This window comes from Wyeomyia smithii, chromosome 3, assembly GCF_029784165.1.
Source record: "Wyeomyia smithii strain HCP4-BCI-WySm-NY-G18 chromosome 3, ASM2978416v1, whole genome shotgun sequence".
Lineage (NCBI taxonomy): Eukaryota > Metazoa > Arthropoda > Insecta > Diptera > Culicidae > Wyeomyia > Wyeomyia smithii.
This window is the reverse complement of record NC_073696.1, coordinates 154,406,333-154,429,509: the sequence shown is the minus strand read 5'-3', so window position 1 is coordinate 154,429,509 and position 23,177 is coordinate 154,406,333. Positions and strand designations below refer to the sequence as shown.

Genomic DNA, 23,177 nt, shown 5'->3' with positions numbered 1-23,177 from the left:
AGCAGAAGGCTTTCATTCTTCTGGGCTAAGCTAGAAACGTACCTTTAGGACCAATATTTCGTGACGGAACAATGGGCTCTTTCGCAGGATGTGACGTCACATCTGCCACCCCGCCTAGTTGGCCATTATCTAGAAAAGACAATGGTCACATGGTCCGTTCCGACGGCCGCTAGGTGTGTTTTCTGTAGCACCGTTTTGAGTTTACATTATCATACATGACATTTTCCTTATTTAAAATTAACAATTGCTTGCTCGCCTGATGCGCTGCGTCTTGAAGATATCTGCTGTTTGGCTGTCGTGTTCAAGCGCCGGGTTGTAGGGGGTTTGAAACGGGAGGGTGCGTCTGGCAGTAGAGGTTCTCATCGGTTGGTTGTGGTGTTATCTGGTTCATTCAATTCGCTCTTTGCTGCCTCAAATTTGACGTTCAATTTATCAGTTCCACTTAAAACGCAAGAGAGTGTCACTTTCCGGTAATAGTCTGGTAGCAGTTCGATATTCTCAACAACCGATGTTAGAAGGTGACTTTTCTCGCAATAAATACCCGGTGGGTCGTGCTTCAGATATGTGAAATGCACGTGTAGGTGGTAAAATGTGGGTTGATAGTGAATGTAGATTCGTAGTTGATCAGCGTTAATTCCGTAACGTGTTATAATTGCTTAAATGCCACGTGTTTGAATATTTTTCAGCAATGGTAAATGAGTAGCGTTTAGATCCCGCAATGACTTGATACCTCGCTGGCGCACTAAAGCGAGTAGATAAAGTTGTTCCAATGTTTTACAATACTATTCTAAATCCGGCAACAATATGAAGCCAATTTCCTCTGACGGATCCTCAAAAACTATGCGATCCTTCTCTTTCCGATGCTCTAGTATATTGTAAAGCCACTCTAAGCTTAGCTACTCCTTTTGTATATGAGGCAATGTCACGGTTTGATAATCTTGGGCAGTTTCTTCCACCAAATATCTTTTTTGGGTGGAAAAATTTCACAATATGCCTCTCAGTAGCGGGATATATGATTGTCACCTTGATTTGATTTACTTCCGGATCAGCAACGCACAAAAAATTTCCCTAGATATCATTAACAAATTCCGTCCTCATTTGGGACGTGGATGAGAAAAAATCACAGGAGGGTTGTGTGCAAAGCCAAGACCGCGAGGTTGAAGTAGAATACTTTTACACAGCTCTACTTACGGCTGCACATTAACCTACGGCCGGGCGAAACGGTTCACGCCGCTTTTCGCGTTTAGCCTGGAAGAGGCCTAATGAGCACGGCCAACACAATAGAAAGGTGTTTTCACATTGAAAATTAGACACGGCTTTACTGGAGTAAGTGTTGGCAAATGCATCTACCGCTAATACCGCCGCTATCGTACGAAAGCGCTTCGTTTCATGTGGGGAATAATATCAACAACGAAAAATGGCGCGCGTCAAAGCACACCCGAACTGTTTCGCCATGCCGCTTCCATTTACTTCCTTATAACATCCGCCTCATGGATGTACCGGCTGCACCTACCGCTGAGGCTGTTACCATACTGCCACTGGTACCCAAAACTATTAACTCCTCAAATTAGGTGTTTTATTTGTCCTCAAAAGAACAATGGTTCAATTCCATATCGGATATAATGTAATCGCAGCTCTGTAATATTACCGACAGTAATATTCTTCTGAACAAAATGATCCAACTTTTCCATTAGAGGAAGTGCCGGCTGATGTACGGCAAAAATCTCGCCCGATCGCTCGCGTTGGCGTTCGTCCTCAGGCAGAGGCCTGAGACGTGATGACCAACCACAGGGCAAGTGATTTGTTTAATTTGAAGGCAGCCATAGGCGCAACCCGCTGATATATTCTGTTACCGCTGAGTGCTGATATCTGCTGCTGCTGCTGTCAACGTTGTGGACGGTCCATCCAGCTCACCTTCCGACTATTGAATGTAGCTAGTTTTCCCAGAAACACTCCTTTATAGCCGAAGGGTGCTACGTAATAGGCCACGCCCTATCAGTTCAGTTGTTCCATTCCCTAATGTTCTTCAGACAAATTATTCCACAATTCGCATTTGATTTTTGTATCCAGCGAATAAACACCGATGGTGCTCTCACACACGCAACGGTTTTAACCCGTATCTTATTGCGGTTTGTATCATCAAGCGATTTCGTTTGCTCGCTGTTGCGTGTTGCATCATGTTGCAACTTGGCAGCTGGGAGACGACGAAATTCTGTTTATGCTGATTGATTGAATCGACTTCATATTAGTTCTGCATAGTCGAACTAACTGCTTTTGTGAATGCGTTCTAACAGGGCAGTTTATTATTCAATGTCGGTTATGCTGATCGCAGCCTTTGCGCTGCCTCTACAGTGGGGGGTTTACTAAATATAGTAAAAATTAGACAACTACAACAGAATTTTAATTGCATCCCGCACAGAATGTCTGCTTGTGTTGATGTCAGAAAATTATTAACCTTCAATTATTTTTGTATTTGACTTCAATAAAGCATTTTGCGGTTCAAAATCGGTTGCTAATTACAACCTTTGAGCTGCCCTAACATTGGGGGAATTAAGATACACGGACAACATGCACTGTGGAAGCTATTTTACATTCAGTAAATTCAACGGGTGCGACAGATTAAAATTGCTAGGATGCAACACAAAATGCTTGCTTGCGTTGACAAAAAATATTAACTTTCAATGACTTGTTTATTTGCCTCGAAAGAGGTATTTTGATATTCAAAATTGGAATTCCTGATGGCAATCTTCATGCTGCCCCAACACGGGGGGAATAATGGCAGTCTGGCGACACACGCTGAGAAAAACCGCGCTGCTCCTGAGACGTGGTGACCAACCACAGGGCTAGTGCTGCTGCTAAGGAAGGACGACTGCTGTTGTCGCTGTCTAGAACTACTATGAGCGGCTCCGGCTGAAACAGGCTCTTATATAGGCCAAATAGCATGTTTTCAATTGCAAGGTATATGATCCTGTCGACCGTGCTTGGGAAGCAAGCATACAACGACCAATCATAGGTCGAATTTTTCGTTTTGACAAGGCTTGACTATTTTCAATAGTACAATAGTGTGAATAATAAAATTACAATTATCTTATTTTGGGAAGAATCTTAGAAGATTTTCCAATCTATTGCTGCGAGACCGAAGGAAATCCATCGAATACTAAACGATTTATTAGCATTTGAAATTGGACATATTTTTCACTTTTTTCGGTTTTAGATTTTCATTTCACATCCCTATGTAGCCGAACTTCCTGAGAGAAGTATTCTACTTCAAAAACTTCTTTCGACGGCTGCTATAACACCAGTTGCACTACTTTGCACACTTTCACTGTTTTTCCGACAAGTTCGTCGCGACGTCGTCAGAATTAGCTTTCGTCACCGTGCTCGTTTGATGACGCTTATGATTTTTCAGCTGCCCCTCAGTCTGTGCCCTCAGTGAAGGCCGTCTTTTCCAACACAATGATCGCGTAGTCGTCACGCGATAGGCTTACAAAATGCCCCAAAGGTGAAACGCTCTTGTGTGTGCTGTTATTGTTCAGGATGCGAACAGGTACGAAGTCTGCCAAATCGTAGCTACGGCTGGTTGGATTGTTCACTCCATCTTTCACCATAGACGACCGCCGTTCAACTCCCCACGCACCCGTCTGCTTTCCTTTTCGCGCTGTACTGGGCATCATGGTATGCCCCATCTCAGCAGCCGTTGTATTAACCTCAGTCGTCTTCGATGATCGGGAACTCGTCTCGTTGTCAATTCTTAGATGCTAGCTGCCCTACTTAGCAAGTGGTGCATTTATTTTTTGCAATTCTTTCTTCACATTTTTTTTCGTTAGTTTTTCCACTTGCTGTTTAAAATTACTTTCACACGCGTACGGGCCTCTTACATTTTTTTTTTGTTCTACGCTTCTACTTACAATCTATGCCCGTGTTTTTCTCGGTATTTGATAATAAGGTTACCGTCTTCCCCTACTGAATGTGTACAATATTTTTGGTGTGTATATTCTGTTTATCTGATTTTACAGGAAAAATAATATTCATTGTTTTTCTCCTTACATTGTCTTGACATCGTTTATGTATATATATATATATATATATATATATATATATATATATATATATATATATATATATATATATATATATATATATATATATATATATATATATATATATATATATATATATATATATATATATATATATATATATATATATATATATATATATATATATATATATATATATATATTTTTTTTTTTTTTTTTTTTTTTTCTTTGTCTTTTAACTTTTTCCCGTATATAACATAAATAACCCCCTTTTTTTAATAATAAAGTCTCATATCGACTCTCTTCGTTTTCATGAAAACTTTTTTGCCTTTCTCCTAGAAAGGTATAGCAATCACTGGAAAAACCAAAGGTATAAAAGTGGTCCCAATGGCCGAATGTCATATACCACTCGACCCCTTTCGACGAACTGAGCATTTTCTGTATGTATGTATGTATGTGTGTATGTGTGTGTGTGTGTATGTATGTGCAACTTTTTTTTCTCACTCACTTTTCTCAGAGATGGCTGGACCGATTTTCATGAAATTAATTGCAAATGAGAGGTCTAGTTGCGCCATAGGTTGCTATTGAATTTCATTGTAATCGGATTTTTAGTTTAGAGGTTATGTATCAAAATGTAAAAATCAAGAAACATCAATATCTCAGAAACCACACAACCGATTTCAATGAAACTGGTTTCAAATGATCGGGCTGTCTCCAGAATCCTTAACTTTCAAATTTCGTTATGGTTGAACATATGGTTCAAAAGTTATGTAAAGAAAAGTTATCCTAAGGTTGTTTAAACTCACTCATTCTTCTCAGAGATAGTTGAACCGATTTTCACAAAATTAGTGTCAAATGAAAGGTCTAGTTGCCCCATAGGTTGCTACTGAATTTTATTGCAATCGGATAGTAACTTTGTCCGTTGTTCGTAAAAATGTGAAATCACATAATGAAAGTAAACATATTGACTTTCTCCTAACGATCACTGGAAACTTTTTTTCTCACTCACTTTTCTCAGCGATGGCTGAACCGATTTCAATGAAATTAATTGCAAATGAAAGGTCTATTTGCCCTATAAGATCCTATTGAATTTTATTGTAATCAGATTTCTAGCTTAGAGGTTATGTATCAAAATGTAAAAATCACGAAACATAAATATCTCAGAAACTGCACAACCGATTTGAACAAAATTGGTTTCAAATGAACGGGCTACCTAAAAACCCTTAACTTTTGGATTTTGTGGTTCAGAAGTTATGGAAAGAAACGTGTTCTGGATACTATTTAATCTCACTCATGTTTCTCAGAGATGGCTGGACAGATATGCATAAAATCAGTGTCATATGGAAGGTCTTGTTGCCCCATAAGACCCTAATGATTTTCTTTTGCAAACGGATTATTACTTTGCCTGTTATGTTTAAAAATGTGAAATCTAGCTATTGAAAGAAACATATTCCGAAGACTACCTGGACTCACTCACTTTTCTCAGAGATGTTTGACCCGATTCCCACAGAATTAGTATCAAATGAAAGGTCTAGCTGCCTCATAACACCCTATTACATTTTGCTGTAATCGGATTGTAACTTCGTCTGTAATGTATCGAAATGTGAAAATCACGAAACTCCATTATCTTAGAAACTACACAACCGATTTGAACAATATTGATATCAGATGAATGGGCTAGTTAAGGGTTAACTGATGAATTATGATTGAACACGTGGTTTCAAAGTTTGGCTGCTTTATACGTTCCCTTTTCATTTGATTATAATCGAACTCAAGCAACCGCTATGTATTAAATTGTTAATAAAACAACGAAAGTCTATTATCTCAAAGATTACATGACTTATTGGAACATAACTTGTGTCATACGAACGAGGCATCTCTCAAACTTACAAATGATAAACTTCATAACAATTTGATATGTGGTTCAGAAGTTATGAAAAGTAAAGAAATTAAGAGACTATTCAAAACTATACCTGCTTTGATCAATATATGTGACCTCAACATAATTTAAATATGTTATCGTTCAATTTAAACGTTTCTGATATTGCTGATGATTGAATTTAATTCAAATTTCAAATTTTATACTTTAGTTACAACATCAATATTTTAGTACCCAAAGAGGTGTTCGCTTTGCGTTGCGTTTAGTGCATGTTGACTGTATTCAAATACAAAATAAGAGCTGATATCGTTTCGTGACGGTGCAGAGTACACGAATCGATAAATGTGCTGTGTACAATCGCAAAGGTGCTTTCAATAAAGTACATCGATACCAGATATAATGTCGGGATAGGAAGAATCGATTTTTTATATCGATTGATGAAGGTCGCAGTCATCGACGTTTATCTGTTTACTTTTTTCAATTGAACTAGATAGTTTAAGTGAATTTGGATAGGAGTTTAATATAGAATTTATCTAAAACTGCTCATTAATATGTTGCTGTGAGTAGAACGTGTTTTAGCGGCTCTAGTATCTAGCTTGTTAATAGCTGGGATATACATACAATTTCTTGGTGTCTAGCTCACAATAAAACTTCTTTGTGTCTCTAGTAAGAATTCCAATGAATAAGTTAATCGTTGGTATAAAATTTGTGTTTGAAATACTTCACATCTAGCGGAACGCTTTGCCTTGTAGAAAGTGAAGTGATTGATCTCAGGTATTTTCATAAAATAGCTTCTATGAGAGCCAGTTATCAATGATACCAAACAGAATTTACTACTTTGAATGAAATCTTTTTCTTTTTTGCTGTGCTAATTCTAACCAGTCCTGATACATCAGTGCTTCGTATAGCCCCATATTATGCCTTATAGTGTCCCTCCAAGCAAATGAAGGTCTACATCGACGTAAATGTTTAGCTTGCAGACGAGTGGCAGCCTTAAATGGGTGTGATCTCCCGCGTCGTCGTACTCCATTTCATGGGTATTCACGGATCTTGCCATTTGTCCAGCATCTGGAGCACGGCATAAGCTAGCCATCCCACAAATAACTGCTTTTGATAGTCGCGAATCGAAAGGCGGCTATATTTAGTCAATACCGTCACCTGAGTTCCGTATATTATGGCAGGTGCAATCATTGTCTCATATATATCACGGGTAACTTCTCAGGTTGGTTTATATTTTTTTTAGAAATTGCATCACCGCTTTAGCAACTCGGACAGAATTCCTGCACCGCGTGCGTACTTTCATTGGTCGATCCAATTTCAAACTGAGATTAACACCTAGATAACGCAACGGGTCGGTAGTAGTATGCTAATATTCCACTAATATTTTTTTCCTGCAGTGTCACCTCTCGCTCTCGAACCAGTGCCTTGCACTCTTTGTCATTTAATTTTAATCATACATAGTTTAATCATACTGTTAGCTTGGTCAGAATTAATTCAAAATCTTCAATGTTTTCTGCAATCAAAATTAGATCATCGGCAAAAGCCAAAATCATGGGGAGAGTAATGCGGTCCTACTAATTAAGACGTAACGTAGGTACTTCATCTTGAACGGATTACAGAATAGATTCCATGATAAAATTAAAATAAAAGGTAACAGAGGGCACACTTGTCCGCGAATTCGTTCAAACTGCTCTTCTAATTGACACAATTTGTTGTTGCTGTTGAAGTAGCAACGTTTATTTTAGCTGCGGTAAGTCAAAATTGTTTGACCTGAAATATTCTAGTGAGCTTCGCCAGAACAACGGCCGCTGCTCCACTAACTTTTTCACTCAATTTGCGCCAGTTTTGATTCCACGGGTGAAACTTGATTTCATTTTATGATTTTCCTAGCTTTTGGATAGATATTTCTGTATATGTTTTCCAAACAATAATTTACAAACTTACTTTGATTGTGATTGGTTTGGCAATTTTCAAATAAACTTAGAATTCTGTTCGGGTTTTAATAACTACATTTATGCATATTGTTTTGGCGAACATGTGTATCTGCATTTTTTTAATTCTTATGGCTTTGAATGCATGGAACTTTGCCAGTTTTTTCTACTCAATAGGAAACTCGCAACGAGAGATAGATTTCATCAGAAAGATCGCTTCACTTGGACGGCTGCGACCATTTTGCTCGGTTTTACATTTTCAGCTTTGATGTTTTGAGCTTTGGATTCATGGAATTTCGCCGATTCCCTTTCAAATTTATTTTTATTATTATTATTATTTTTTTTTTTTAAACAAAGCGTGTGTTTTGGCTTTTCCGTCATACCAGTGGTCGGCACGCTCTTGTTTGCTTTCCGAGAGGGCAGTTCAGTTTCGCACGCGGTATTTTGACTGCACTCAGTGTGACTATCTTAATACGACGGTTTCGAAGTTCAATGACTACGCATCAATGACCATTACATCGTACTATGCTCGGGTGTGCCTCGTGGTGGCTTTCTGGTCAGAGACTTCGCTCGCGAAGGTTTTTTTCCTTACTTGTTCTATCGGTTATTTGAGCGCATTATCCATTTTTCCATCATGCCACAAATCAACGCGGTATGATATTTGTCACTGGTACCAGTAGTTTGCGTTGTTAGCGTTCGGCGTGCGGTTGTTGCGTTTTACAAAATCCATTCGTTTCTAGGTAAATTTTAAAACTTCACGGGATAAAACGCGAAGTTTGCTATGATACAGACTGTTAACGATTGGTAGGTTGCCGAAGACAACTATAAACTCCGATTCTCCTGTATACCGATACAGAGTTCATGGCGCGGTTCTATTTATATCGTCTCCTGGTGGCCGGTTGCCCAGAGACCGAGAAGTAACCATATCGTGCGCGAATTTGTGTAGAAAAGATCGCACCATTAACCTCGATGGATCCAGATCAATTCCTTTCCACTTACACTTATTCCTTCCTTTGATACTTGTGGACGATGCAGAGGATTCCTCGGTCTCTAGTAGCAACAAGTATTAAACTAACACTCCCGATATCCCTTCCTCTATTGATCTGCATTGGGCGTGGCCAGCTACGTTATTGACCAGTGAAAAGAAAGATCACCAGGAGTTGTACACTGAAATTGGCTTGCTACTCCTAGGCACCTTTTTGACGGTTCTTTGTGCAATTTCAGCTGATTCTGGTCAATCGCGGGCAACACACGGGCGATCAAACAACATCAATATTTTAGTACCCAAAGAGTGAATATTCCTTTATTGGATTGCAGCGTTCATGTAAATCTATTTTTACAAATAATAAGTTTAAATGAGAAAGGCTGGGTCTGACCGCTAGGTGGATTAATTTAGGTTTTTTTAAACTTGGAATATCTTCCCACCATTCATTGTGATAAAACTTTCTTTTCTAATAACTTTGGGTTTTCGACTACCCTCTTTTTTCCAATTATCGACTCAATTTTCAATTTTCGACTGACCTCTTTTTTCCAATTATCGACTCAATTTTTAATTTTCGACTGACCTCTTTTTTTTCAATTAAAACGTATTCTTTGTTGAACATTGTCGTATGCCTTTTTCTCGAACGAAGGCATCTGCAACTCTATCTTTCTCGCTCGTCTTCCTTGTTTTTCGTTAAGTTTTTTTTTTTCTCTTTTATTTTTTTTGTGTCTTTTTTTATACCGTCATACTTACGTTCTACTTACACTTCACCGAAAATGCAGTTGCCTGCATCTACCTGTCCCCCTACCCTTCGAAGGTGCGTCTACCTGTTGCTAGTGATTCCTGAAAGATAGGAAGGTTAGGAAATAAAAGAAAAATTTCGCACTTTTATTCATACTGGGTTGACTACTCCCTTGTCCGTTCACCTGATACGCATTCATCTCAATCGTTCCGGGTAGTCACTCCCGTTGTTTCCACTCGCCCGATCTTAACTTACAATAGATAGGTAGAATCTTTTAACGCCAGTAGTCCCCTCGTCTGGAAGGTCTAGCCTTCTTGTCCAAAGTCTCTCCTAGTTTTATTGTCGTTCGTTATCTAGGTCATCTCCAATACTTCATTAATCGGTTTTCTTCTCTCATTGGGCCATTAGCCATTTTTAATTAATCAAACCCCGTTCTCATATTCACTATATATTTTTCCCATGTTAACATTTGCTTTTTACAAAACCCCGTGACTCTGTGGTTAGCGATGTCGGTCGGCTAGCTCTCCCACACGGTTGTGATATCGGGTTCGATTCCCGATCGAGTCGAGGATCTTTTCGAGCTGGAAATTTTTCTCGACTCAGCACTGGGGCACGGTGTATCGTTGTACTTATCCTACACATGCAAAATGTGCCAAAAAAAACAATATCGATAACGAATTCTCTCAACTAATCTAGTTGATCGAGATCGCTATTAGCCCCAAGGCTAAGCGTGCGATATTGTTTTTACAAAAAAAAAAAAAAAAAAAAAAACAAACAAAGGCTGTTCTAAATTCTTTTAACTCCTTACAATCGCCCTCATTGTTACTTCCCGTCCGTCTTTTATCGGGCCATTGGCCATTTTTTCCTACGTCTGCCTCGCACTAACGAGGTCATCTGTACTCTGTCCATTTATCCCATGCTAAATTCGCATTTTATGTAAAAACGTTCCCTGTGTATTATTTACTTCTGTTTTCCGTGTTCCCACACGATAGGTCATTTAGTTTGTCCTGTGCGTCTTGTTGCTGCTCTTGTAGGCGCTTCTGCCGACGCGTAATCATGGCTATCTGCCTGTGGGGTGCACTTTCTTGCCCCTGACACGTCCCATCGGACAGTCGTGATAGAAAGTCGGCGACTATGTTCTCACTCCCTTGTTTATACCTGATGCTGCACTCCAACCCCTGCAGCTTCAGTCATAACCTTGTCAGCGTTGGAGACGTCTCCTTGAGTCTCCAAATCGCTATTAGTGGTCTATGGTCCGTATATACAATGAACCTCTGCCCAAAAATGTAATGTTTGAAGTATTCCACGGCCCATACAATTGCCAGTAGTTCCTTTTCTATAATATGGTACCTTGTTTCTGCACCTACAAGTGCCCGGCTCGCGAATGCGATCGGCCGGTGCATGGATTTTTCATTCGATAGGGCGGCACCAACGGCATAATTGCTGGCGTCTGTCGTAATAACAAAAGTGTCTTGGTAATCCGGCCGGACTAAAACCGGCTCTGTTATCAGTGCGTTTCTCAGGAACTCGAATGCTTCCTGGCATTCCTTTTCCCACACAATTTTAACGTCTTTCTTCAGCAAGTCGTTCAACGGTTCGCGCTTCTCCGCGATGTTAGATATAAATTTCCCGTAGAAATTCACAGTGCCCAAAAACGATCTTATACCTTTCACGTTGGTGGGTGGCTTAAAGCTCTATATGGCCTGTATATTTGCATTAGTGGGCTTAATGCCCTTTTCACTAACGACATGTCCCAAGTATTCTATTTCTCTCTTCAGAAATTGGCATTTCGTTGGTTCAATTTTTAAGTTATGCTTACGTAGAGCCCGCAACACTTTACGCAAGTTGTCATTATGGTCGCTGATGGTGTCGCCAAAAACTATAATATCATCGAGGTAAACACATGCTTTCACATCCCCGATCTCAAACAAAACTGTATTCATCAACTTCTTAAAGGTTGGCGGACTGTTTTTTTAACCCATTGGCATTCGTGTGAATTCGAAATGACCTTTTGGTGTTGAAAATGCTGTTTTAGCCGCATCTCGGCGATCAATCGGGACTTGGTAAAAACCCGATTTTTAATCAATTGAGAATTATTCCCAATTTGCAGGGTGTGTTTTTCTAAGAATTCTGCTCCGATTAATCCGTCGCCTGGCAAATTTTCTAGTATATGAAATTGCGTCGGGACCAAAAAGTCTCCGACTATTAAATCCAATGTAATTGTACCTGAGGTTCGCACAATGTTTCGGCCGATACCTCCAAAAGTGGTTACATCCTGTGTATTTACCGGTACATTCAAAAGGTTTACAATGCGTGCATTGATTATATACGCACATGCACCTGTATCTAAGATCAGGTTCAACGTAAATTTGACATTCTGCCTAGCCAGTAGGGTTAGCATTAAGTACCCTCTGACATCGTAATATACTCGCTTAGCCACACAAGCACTGTTGTCTCTTATGTGATTGCATGCGGTTCTCCAATCGGCTATTTCTATGTTGCTGGGTTCATCGGTACATCTCCGCCAGTCAACATCTTCGCAAATTCCTGCTAAATCCTCGTTGAAATACTCCCGTGCAACAGGATCTAAAATACCTTCTTTTTGAAAATTACTACTTCTTTCATTAATGTTGGCTATCATAAGCATTTTCAGAGGCATCCGGGTATACGAATTCCTGCACCTCCTATCAGTTGGTCGATTTTGACTATAATAATTATATTTCCAAGCATGGGCGTAGTCCCCTTGGCTCCGCCGGTATGAACGCGCGGTGCGATAATTGTATTTGGATCGATTACCGTCGCTAGATCCACATATATTGTTATAATTGTTTTGCTTGTAAACTATTCCATCCCTATTTTTGTAATTATAATATTAATTTCTTCCAAGACGGCTGTTGCTATAATCAGCGTCTTTGTGATTAATTGTAAAAATATCTCTGCTACTATTAAATTGTCTAAGCGCATCGCGCTGTCTTTCGACCAATTCTAGGCCCTGTATTCTATTTTCTATTTCCGAGATGTGATTACGCTCATGGTAGTAATCCTCTAAGTCGCCTAGCAGCTGTTCTAACCTCAATGCTCGTTTACCTTGAGCAGCTTCTTTCAATGCGGTGTCACACAACCCCGCCATAAAATGTAATCGAAGACTAACTATCATGCATGACTTCGTACAATTAGTTTCGTAGGAGTCGATTTGCTCCTTAATTTTCAATATCTTCTTCTTATAATCAGGAAAGGTCTCATTCGCTTCCTGTTTCAATGTTTCTACTTGATTTATAACTGCCCCGATGCGTATAATATCCCCAAATTCCTTTAATAAATTCTGCTTAACCTGTGGCCAAGCGTTTGCGTTAATCCTATGTATTGCGGCAGCAGCTCTGCCTTTTAGTTTGAATAGGATAATATAAACCAGTGGAGCGTGTGATACTCCTTCTGGTATCTCCCGAGCAAAATGCTCGATATGATAAACGAACGCTTCTAGATGGATCATATTCTGGGATGCACTGCATGGCATCCCTTTCTGGAAAAACCTAATCCATTATGAATATAAAGTTTCTATATATTCCTTAAAAAACGATAAAAGGTACTCCGAATTAAATACTATATGTTTCTAAAGGCTTATGTAGCCTTCTTCCTCTTCTTAGGTATCACTAACGATTCTGTTGACCAGATGTGATAACGTAGCGTGACCGACTCTAATTTCTTTGTCGCGCCATCAAAAAATCTGGACACCAAGGTTCGAACCATTTGGTGTCAAAGCTTCAACGTTTATCTTTATCTCCTTTTTCTTTTATTTTGCTTATGTGGCTACGGCGGCCATTAAAATTGTCTCGTATTTGTCAACATATATCACATATGCCCCACCCATTCGCGACGCTTAGCTCCTGGTATGAAATTCCCACGTCCTCAATATTGACCTAGGCCTTTGTTGTGTATATTTTACTTTTTTGTTACTCCACCTGTGTCACCTTGACTTTGGAACCGCAGGCTTGACCAACAAACGTCGTTGAGTATTGTTGATACCCGCGAGTACCCCCCGACTTGGTGAGCGCTGCAACTTTATGTGCTTAAGGAGAGGAAAAACAAAACAAGACCCTCGCGGAGTTGAATACTGCTACTAGCGCGTGTCTCTCTCGCTCAGTTAGTTTGCCCCCCGGTTTGTCGCTTCAATTGTTGGGCAAGTGAACGAGAATCGCTAGCGTGCACTTTGTCGTGCCGAGAGCTTAATTGCTTGCTGTTTGAAAAAATAAAATCACCCGCGCAGCAGCGGCGTGAATTGATTGTTGTACGAACTGGCCCAGTAAAACAAAATAATTATGAACCATTGAGTCACTCTGCTGCAACTATTGACATCTTGATTATATTATTTCTATAATATATCAAAACTTGACGGAAATAACAAAATTTGTGTTATTTCTGCTCCCCCAGCAGTTGCATTAACAGGGGCACTCCTCGAAATTTCTAAGTTTTTCCGTAAATTGTTGTGATGGATGCACTCACCACAAAAACAAAATCTTTTGCGTTATATTATCTGCATGTTATTCAAAAACAAATTCCACTTACCCAAATAACGATCCGCAGCCGGCCATCGTTGTCGTCATTACGCCTATACTTTCCACTTGCACTTTTCTCGTAACAACACTATCTTCAGTGTTTGAATGTATTTTGTTCTTCTATCTGTAGTCTGTGGCCAATGATTGTGCCCAGCTATATTTCTTCTAACACTTTTATATATATATATATATATATATATATATATATATATATATATATATATATATATATATATATATATATATATATATATATATATATATATATATATATATATATATATATATATATATATATATATATATATATATATATATATATATATATATATATATATATATATATATATATATATATATATATATAATCTTTGCACCGCTTTTTTTTAAGTTTATTGTTTGCCACAGTTTGCCCTCTGTGTTCAAGATAAACCTCACCGAAACACTTTTGAAGTAGAATACTTCTCTCAGAAAGTTCGGCCACATAGGGATGTGAAATGAAAATCAAAACCGAAAAAAGTGAAAAATATGTCCAATTTCAAATGCTAATAAATCGGTCAATTTTTGATAGATTTCCTTCGTTTTTGCAGCAATCGATTGGAAAATCTTTTCAGATTCCTACCAAATGCAGGAAATTGCAATTTTATTATTCAAAATATTGTACTATTTAAAATTGTCAAGCCTTGTCAAAACGCAAAATTCTACCTCTGATTGGTCGTTATACAATTGCTTTCCCAAGCACGGTCGATAGAATTATAGACCTAGTAAATTGGAAATGCATTATTTTGGCCTATAAAAGAGCCTGCATCTACCTAAATCAGTCATCGTAGTTTCGAACACGGACCAATATGGTCTTCACTTAGCAGCAAAGGTAGCGGATAGCAGCAACATTGAAAGCTGCAGCGGATATCAGCTGCGGTAGGTGCAGTGGCAACTAGCCCATCAAGAAGTTGCCTTTGTGTGGCAGCAGTAGCAGCCATAGTGGCAGGACAACTGGCAGGCAGGGTCTGCTGATGTGATGCAGCGAGCGGCAGGGTCTGCTGATGTGATGCAGCAGCACTTTCTCTGGTGAAAAGCTGCCTTCATGCGGTAGCAGACGGCATCAGTAGTAGGTGCATCGACCGACGTGCTCTCCAGTGAAAAGTTTCCTCATATAGGCTCATATAAACACTAACGTTTTGGAATACTGTCATTCAATATATGTGAGGCGTCAAATTTTCAATGTGAAAACAGCTTTATGCTGTGTTATCAGAAAGATGCCTTCTTTCCACTGCTAGGGATAGCATCAAAATGCAATCAGTATCATATCCGATTCTAAATATACACTTGTGTACTTCCTCCAGTGAGAAGCTCTGCCATATTTTGGCAACACACAACCTTTTTATGAATGCTGGCTGTGTCTAGTTTTTAGTGTGAAAACAGTTTTCCACTGTTGCCTGTGTGGCTTAAACCCCACTTGCGGGGTATCACAAAGATGTGATAAACATTTCATTAGATATTGTATTGATCAACTGTCCTTATAAGGACAACAAATGAATATTTGAAGAGTTAATATTTTCTTGTTTTGCGCCATACTCCAAGGTGATTATCTTCATCTACATGCATTCTCTGACTGTTATTACGGTTTACCTACAAACGGCCGAAACACGAACGGCCGAATCACGAACGGCCGAATTTCAAACGGCCGAAATAACAAACGGCCGAATCTATCAAACGGCCGAACCACAAAAGGCCGAATCATTCGAAAGGCCGAAAAATCATTGATAATTAATGTTGATTCAAATGAAACCCGAAATTATCCACCTAGCGGTAAAACCCAGCCTCTTTCATTCGAATTTATTATTTGTTAAAATAGATTTACACGATTTCTATAATTTCGGGTGAAATTCTTTTTCACTCGAAGTAACAAATTTTTGGTAGCCAACAGCACAACTATACCGAACATTCAAAACTTCACATTCACACACATATGAACTTATATTCACACATACACACAAAAATAACATGTAATAAATAAGAAATTGATCTTGGTATAATCGAAACGTCACTGTACTTATTTATAGGTCAGAATCGATTATATATAGTCTCGATTATATATGGACTCGATTATGTACCATTTTAGGTTAGGTTATTTATAGCAGAAATTTTTTTCTTTATTTTAAATATGACTTATCTAGAGCTGAAATGTTGTAAGAAAACGTCCATAAAATACGTAATGCTTGAGGACAATTTTGGCTATTTGATTCGATAAAGTATTACCACCCATGCGAAAAATTCTGAGAATTTATACAAAAAAGATGGTTTCGAAAATATTTATTTTTTTTTTGTTCATTGTTTCCGTTCTCTAATTGTTTCATAGAATGAAAAAAAATTGAAAATTGATTTTGTTAAAAATTTAATACAACACACTCGTGGCCTTCGGCCAACTCGATTGTCCGGGGCGCACGCTGTCCTTACTCGCTACCGCTCGTTCGGACGTAAACTAGGGGATTGCCCCTATGCTTCAGTAATCCGGGCAATCCAGTAGATCAGTTGTTTGCATGCGAGAGGCCGCCGCTTCCGACGTGTTTCGGCCGTTTGGAGCTATCCCGTTATTACGTGTTTGCGCCGCTTGGAGAAAGCGAATGACGGCGCGATGCGATTCGGCAAGACGAAATGTCTTGAAATGTATAGATCTACTTTGCCGTATAAAGAGCTGCACATTTCTTTACGGCAAGGTGAATCGCATCGCGCCGTCATTCGCGTTCTGCAAAACCGTAGCCTTTGTTCCGTTTCTGTTCAATTATGTCGTATTGAATGTGCATATTACAATTCGGAAGCACTTCAACTTCTCATTTGCGCAAAATTTTAAAAATATTCAATAAACTTCTTTCAAAATATCAAACAAAGAGAAATTACCATACTGCCAATAACGGTTAACGTTTAAAAATGACTGACACGCAAGCAGCCGGGTTATCTTTCTTGTAAAAGTATTCTACTTCAACCTTGCGGCCGTGGCTTTGCACACAACCCTCCTGTGATTTTTTACTGACACTGACCGATGTCTGACAATCTTCGTTAACTGATAAACTGATTTTGTTGTCTTTCTTCCATCGCATGAAATATAATGAGGTGTTTTGACAGTTTACTTCCATGCAAAAAGCGAGAAAAGAGAACACTTTTTGTCGACGTCTTTTCTCGATTTTCTTTTTTTTCTGCTCTCACTAGGAGCACTACTTTCCAAGCTTCTGAAACCTCGATAAATCGTTAAATACTTTTTCTTCAGTTCTCTTTTTTTTCCTTTTTTTAAATAACACACTGTTTTTCCTCCGCGAGCACTACTTGGATTAAAACTCCGATAAACTATTTCTTTTTTCACTGAACCACAGATACTAAAACCACTACTTTTTCTTTTTGCTTCCTTAGCGTGATTACTACGACCGAGTTTACGACCGCGTCTGACTCCAGAGATACGTCCGAAGATTAAAGAACAGATTCAATGGCGCAGAAAAGACCACGCGCTGTCACCAGACTGTAGAGGGCGCTGCGAGCTCCCTACTGGGATCAAGTGATAAATACTGTGATATAGAAAACCATGCACAAGATTTCCGTACGTATGGTCGGACGGACCACACGGAATCCCTTTTAGAAAAAAGATTGACTTTATTTCGTCTCCAGTTTGCTTATATATTACCCTATAGGTAACTCAGGGTGAGAGGTTTTCCTCTCTGGTCTCTGAGCTACCGTTTGTCTAGCTATACTTTTCTGGCCTGCGCTCTCTCTCGGCCCATTTCGTTTTTCGAACTTAAAATCTAGAGCGTTAGTTATTTTTATTAAGCGTGGTAAACTTGCGCTCTGTAACGCGCGCGCTAACTCGAGCGCTTAAAACCACGCGGGAGCATGAGCGACGCTAGGCGAGTTTTGTTTGCTTACCACCGAGTTATGCAATGTCTCGGTGGCTTTGGTTCATCGCGGAATGCAAAACGTTGGCATAGCAGAACCGTTCGCGGTCTTTCTTCAAGATCTCTTGTGTTTTCTTAACCAATGAACTTGTCTTAGGGAACAAAGGCAGACGGCCATGTCTCGGTTTTGCATTCCACCTGTTTTTATGGAATTCAGCAGAAGGCTTTCATTCTTCTGGGCTAAGCTAAAAACGTACCTTTAGGACCCATATTTTGTGACGGAACAATGGGCTCTTTCGCAGGATGTGACGTCACAATTGGACATAAGGCGGGATATCACACAAATGAAATAGCGACCTATACCCAACACCTTGAACTACGGGTTCGTCGATACATTGGGGATTATGGAATGTAATTACCTTCCCAGTTCCCCTTTAGTCCATGAATTTTGCCAACTGATGATCGTATTCTGACGTACAAATGCGAGAAATTCATTAAAGGCAATTGGTCTTTCATAAATTCCACCGTTTGTTGCGCCCACCTTAGCCAAAGAGTCCGCTTTCTCATTACCCGGTATCGAGCAGTGAGAAGGGACCCACGCCAAGGTAATCTGAAACGATTTTTCGGATAAAGCACTCAGATGTTCCCGTATTTTCCCCAGGAAATGCGGGGAGTGCTTAACATCTTTCATCGATCGGAGAGCCTCAATGGAACTGAGACTGTCCGTAAAAATGAAATAATGGTCCGTTGGCATTTTTTCGATGATCCCTAGGGTGTACTTAATTGCAGCTAACTCTGCGACGTAAACAGAAGCAGGATTATCGAGCTTATAGGAGACGGTTAAATTGTTATTGAAAATACCGAAGCTAGTGGACCCATCAAGAAGTGATCCGTCAGTGTAGAACATATTGTCGCAGTTGATGTTTCGATATTTATTGGAAAAAAATCTGGGGATCTACTGCACGCGTAAATGATCCGGGATTCCACCAGTTTCTTCTTTTATGGATGTATCGAAAAAAAAAACAGTAGAATCAGAAGTATTTGATAAGTTGACACGATTTGGAATATTCGTAAGAGGGTTAATATTTTGGGACATGTGATTGAAATACACTATCATGAAACGGGTTTGGGAATTAAGTTCGATTAACCCTTTAAAATTTTCAATCACTGGATGGTTCAAGACCTCACATTTGATAAGAATACGAGAAGACAGGCTCCAGAAGCGGTTTTTCAATGGTAGTACTCCAGCTAAGACCTCCAAACTCATCGTATGGGTCGACTGCATGCAACCCAAGGCGATACGCAAACAACGATATTGTATTCGCTCCAGTTTGATCAAATGTGTGTTTGCTGCGGAGCGGAAGCAGAAACACCCGTACTCAATGACAGACAATATCGTTGTTTGGTAAAGCCTTAAAAGGTCTCCTGGATGGGCTCCCCACCATTGTCCGGTTATTGAACGAAGAAAATTCACTTTTTGTTGACATTTTTTTATCAGATACCTTACGTGACAACCCCAGGTGAGATATTTGTGTACCAAAACCTGAAAAATCGTTTTACCCATTAATTGTGTTTGAAGCTGAGCAGGTTCATGCTTCCTAGAAAAAACTACTATCTCAGTCTTCTCCGGAGAGAATTCGATACCTAGCTGTAAAGCCCAAGCAGATAAATTGTCTAAGGTATCTTGCAATGGTCCTTGCAAATCGGCAGCTTTGGCTCCTGTAACAGAGATTACACTGTCGTCTGCAAGTTGTCTTATCGTGCATGAATTTGCCAGACATTCGTCGATGTCATTTACATAAAAGTTGTAAAGACGGGGGCTTAAACATGAGCCCTGGGGAAGACCCAAGTAGCTAATGCGAAAAGTTGCCAAATCGCCGTGCGTAAAATGCATGTGCTTTTCGGAAAACAAAAAAATTGGAGAAAATCCTTGTCGGTGAAGTTTACCCGAAAGAATGTCAACAGAAACGGAATCAAAAGCCCCCTTAATGTCCAAGAACGCAGACGCCATTTGTTCTTTGCAAGCATACGCCAGCTGAATATCTGTTGTAAGCAACGCTAGACAATCATTCCGTCCCTTTGGCACGGCGGAAGTCAAATTGAGTATCTGATAGTAGACCATTTGATTTGACCCAATGGTCTAAACGACGGAGTATCATTTTTTCCATCAATTTCCGGATACAGGATAGCATTGCAATCGGCTTATAAGAGTTGTGATCAGAAGCTGGTTTTCCTGGTTTTTGGATGGCGATCACCTTCACTTGTCTCCATTCCTGCGGTACAATATTTGCTCCAGGAACTTATTGAACAAGTTCAACAAGCGCCTCTTGGCGTTGCCGGGTAGATTCTTCAACAAGTTAAATTTGATTCTATCTAACCCAAGTGCGTTATTGTTACAGGACAGGAGGGCAACTGAAAATTTTGCCATCGTAAAAGGTGATTCTATCGCGTCGTGGCCCGGAATCGCATCGCGAACAATGTTTTGCTCAGGAACAGAGTCCGGACCTACTTTCCGGGCAAAATCAAATATCCACCGACTTGAAGACTCCTCGCTTTCGTTGACCGTTATACGATTTCGCATTCTTCGGGCTGTGTTCCAAAGAGTGCTCTTCGATGTCTCCCTCGTCTCATTTACGAACCGACGCCAATATCCGCGTTTCTTTGCTTTAGCCAAGCTTTTAAGCTTGGTATCAAGCTCCGAATACCGTATATAATCGCCAGGTATACTGCCGCGCATAGCATGTCAGTCCCATTTGCATTTTCAGCAAGCCGAGAAAAACGTGTTTTATATGATTTCATACCATTGCTTTTTATGAGATGGGACAATATGTTTGGATGTTTTCCCGAAGTTTTTCAGAACAAAGTTGTTGAGTCCATCTATTGTTACGAGACTATGCATAGCTAGGTACCATTTCCGCGTATTGACTCAATTTTGGTGAAAATGCAAATGGGACTGTCTTGCTATGTGCGGCAGTATACCTCCCTTCTGGAAGGCCAAAAACGCGTCGGATCTTTGCGTGTAGACATCGGAGCACTCTTTGTCCCACCACGGAATTGGAGGCCGTCTTTGATCGTTACGCCAGGATATTTCTTCGTTTGGGCTTGCAACGCGGCGTCAAGAATCAAGCCCGTGAGGAGGTTGTATTCTTCAAGTGATGGATGATGTTGAATCGACTCGACCGCTTTTGAATTCATTTCCTCGTATAACTGTGAGGTCATACGGAATGTCAATAGGTCGCATGCGAGTTGACCCGTTAGTAATTGAAATAAGAATAGGATCGGATCGAGGATTACCTTCCATGTGCAATCCAACCGTAGCGACGTCGAACATAAGGATAGATCCAAAGCGCTTGGGCGCGCTGGAGGTTTCGGGATACGTGTCATTTCACCGTTGTTTTAAATAGTCATGTCGAAGTCATCGCAAAGGTAATAGATTAAAGAGGAGCGGTTATCATTGTACGGGGAACCCCAAGCCACACCATGAGAGTTGAAGTCTCCCAAAATCAAACGTGGCGAGGGTAGTAGTTCTATTAAATCAAAGAGCAGCCGTTGCCCAACCTGTGCTCTGGGAGGAATATATATTGAGGCAATACAAAGCTCTTTACCTCGTATTGTCATTTGACATGCGACAACTTCGATGCCTGGAATCGAGGGGAGGTTAATACTATAGAAAGAATAGCACTTTTTATTCCCTAGAAGTACTCCTCCATATGGGGTGTCTCGATCAAGGCGAATAATATTAAAATCATGGAAGTTGAGATCAATATTTGAATTATTTGAACATGGAAGTTTCACAAAGGGAAATGCATCGCATTTGTTTTCATTTATTAAAACTTTAAATGAATCCATTTTTAGTAAAATACTTTCACAATTCCACTGTAAGACAGGGATAGAATCCTTCATCTCAGCCGATGAATTAGGCATCGAAGGATACAATCGCTGCAAGGAGGGGGCATTGGGCAGTCAACTGCTTCAAAAATGATCTAACTGTTGGGGGAATGCTGTAAGAAAATTTTTAATTGGATCGGGTACATTGAAAGTTTCAAAAATCCAGTCCACAATGTCAGAAAATTTCACTAATCCAGAGTTTGTTTCATCAACTGGATGTGCAAAAGGAACAACTGGGGTTTGGCATAAGATGGTAGAAGTGGTCACGGTCTTCTTCAGCATCTCAGCGTAAGATCGCTTTGAACGCTCCTTAAGTGACCGCTTGATTTTATCTCTGCGCTGCATGTACACCGGGCATGTGTAGAGCTCGTGCTGATTTTCCCCGCAGTGAATACATTTTTCAGCATTTACACTGCAAGAATCGTCCGCATGAGTTTCTCCACACTTGCTACATCGTGCCTTATTGCAGCAGTAGGCGGCTGTGTGGCCTAACTACTTGCAATTGGTGCAATTCATAACACGGGGTACATACAATCGCACAGGCAGACGAACCCGATCGATCAAGACGTGGCTAGAGAGAGCAGATCCGGCAAACGTAACACGAAACGAGTCTGACGGAGTGTACACTTTTGTGTCGTTGACGAGAGACACAGACCGCAATTGCTTGCAATCTATGATCTTTACTTTTACGTCTTGACACAAAGCATTTTTGAAGCAGCCAAAGCCGCTTGCAAAAATACACTCGACCGACAGACTCGAATTGGTTATGACACCGATGATCTCCACGTCTCGTGCTGGTATATAAACGCGATACTCGCGTGCAGCGTTGCCAGGAATCCAGATTTAGCTGGATTATCCAGATTTTTGAACATGTATACAGGTAGACAGATTTGATGTCCAATTATCCAGATTTTTCATGAATGATCCAGATTTTATCCAGATTTTATTTTCTCTGTACCGCAAAAAGGTCTTCACTTCAAATTTGGCGCGAAATTTTGCAATTTTGTCACCTCAAATTTTACGTACCCCAAGACTTTTATCCGAAGAATTTACCTTTCACCCCACGAAATGACTTCCAGATTTTTTCCACATTTTTTTCTTTGCATTTTCCAGATTTTTAAAAAAATTACCTGGCAACGCTGCTCGCGTGTGAAAAGCTCGGAGCGAGCAATAGCGTTGGCCTGTTCCAGGTCGCTGACCACGACACGGAGCTTGTTGGGTCTGACCTTGGGGATTCCGGTTACGGTCCTGCTTTTGGCCGAAAGAAAACAGTAAAGCTGC

At 40.0% G+C, this 23,177-nt stretch overlaps 1 protein-coding gene across 1 annotated transcript; it reads right to left on the bottom strand.

The window, feature by feature from the left end:
- Window positions 1-359: 359 nt before the first annotated feature.
- On the bottom strand, window positions 360-3,011 carry LOC129728717 (m7GpppX diphosphatase-like). The gene is given in 3 exon segments (XM_055687172.1): window positions 360-980; window positions 982-1,037; window positions 2,999-3,011. Coding segments are annotated over 3 exon segments (690 nt in total).
- Between the last annotated feature and the right edge of the window lie 20,166 nt (window positions 3,012-23,177).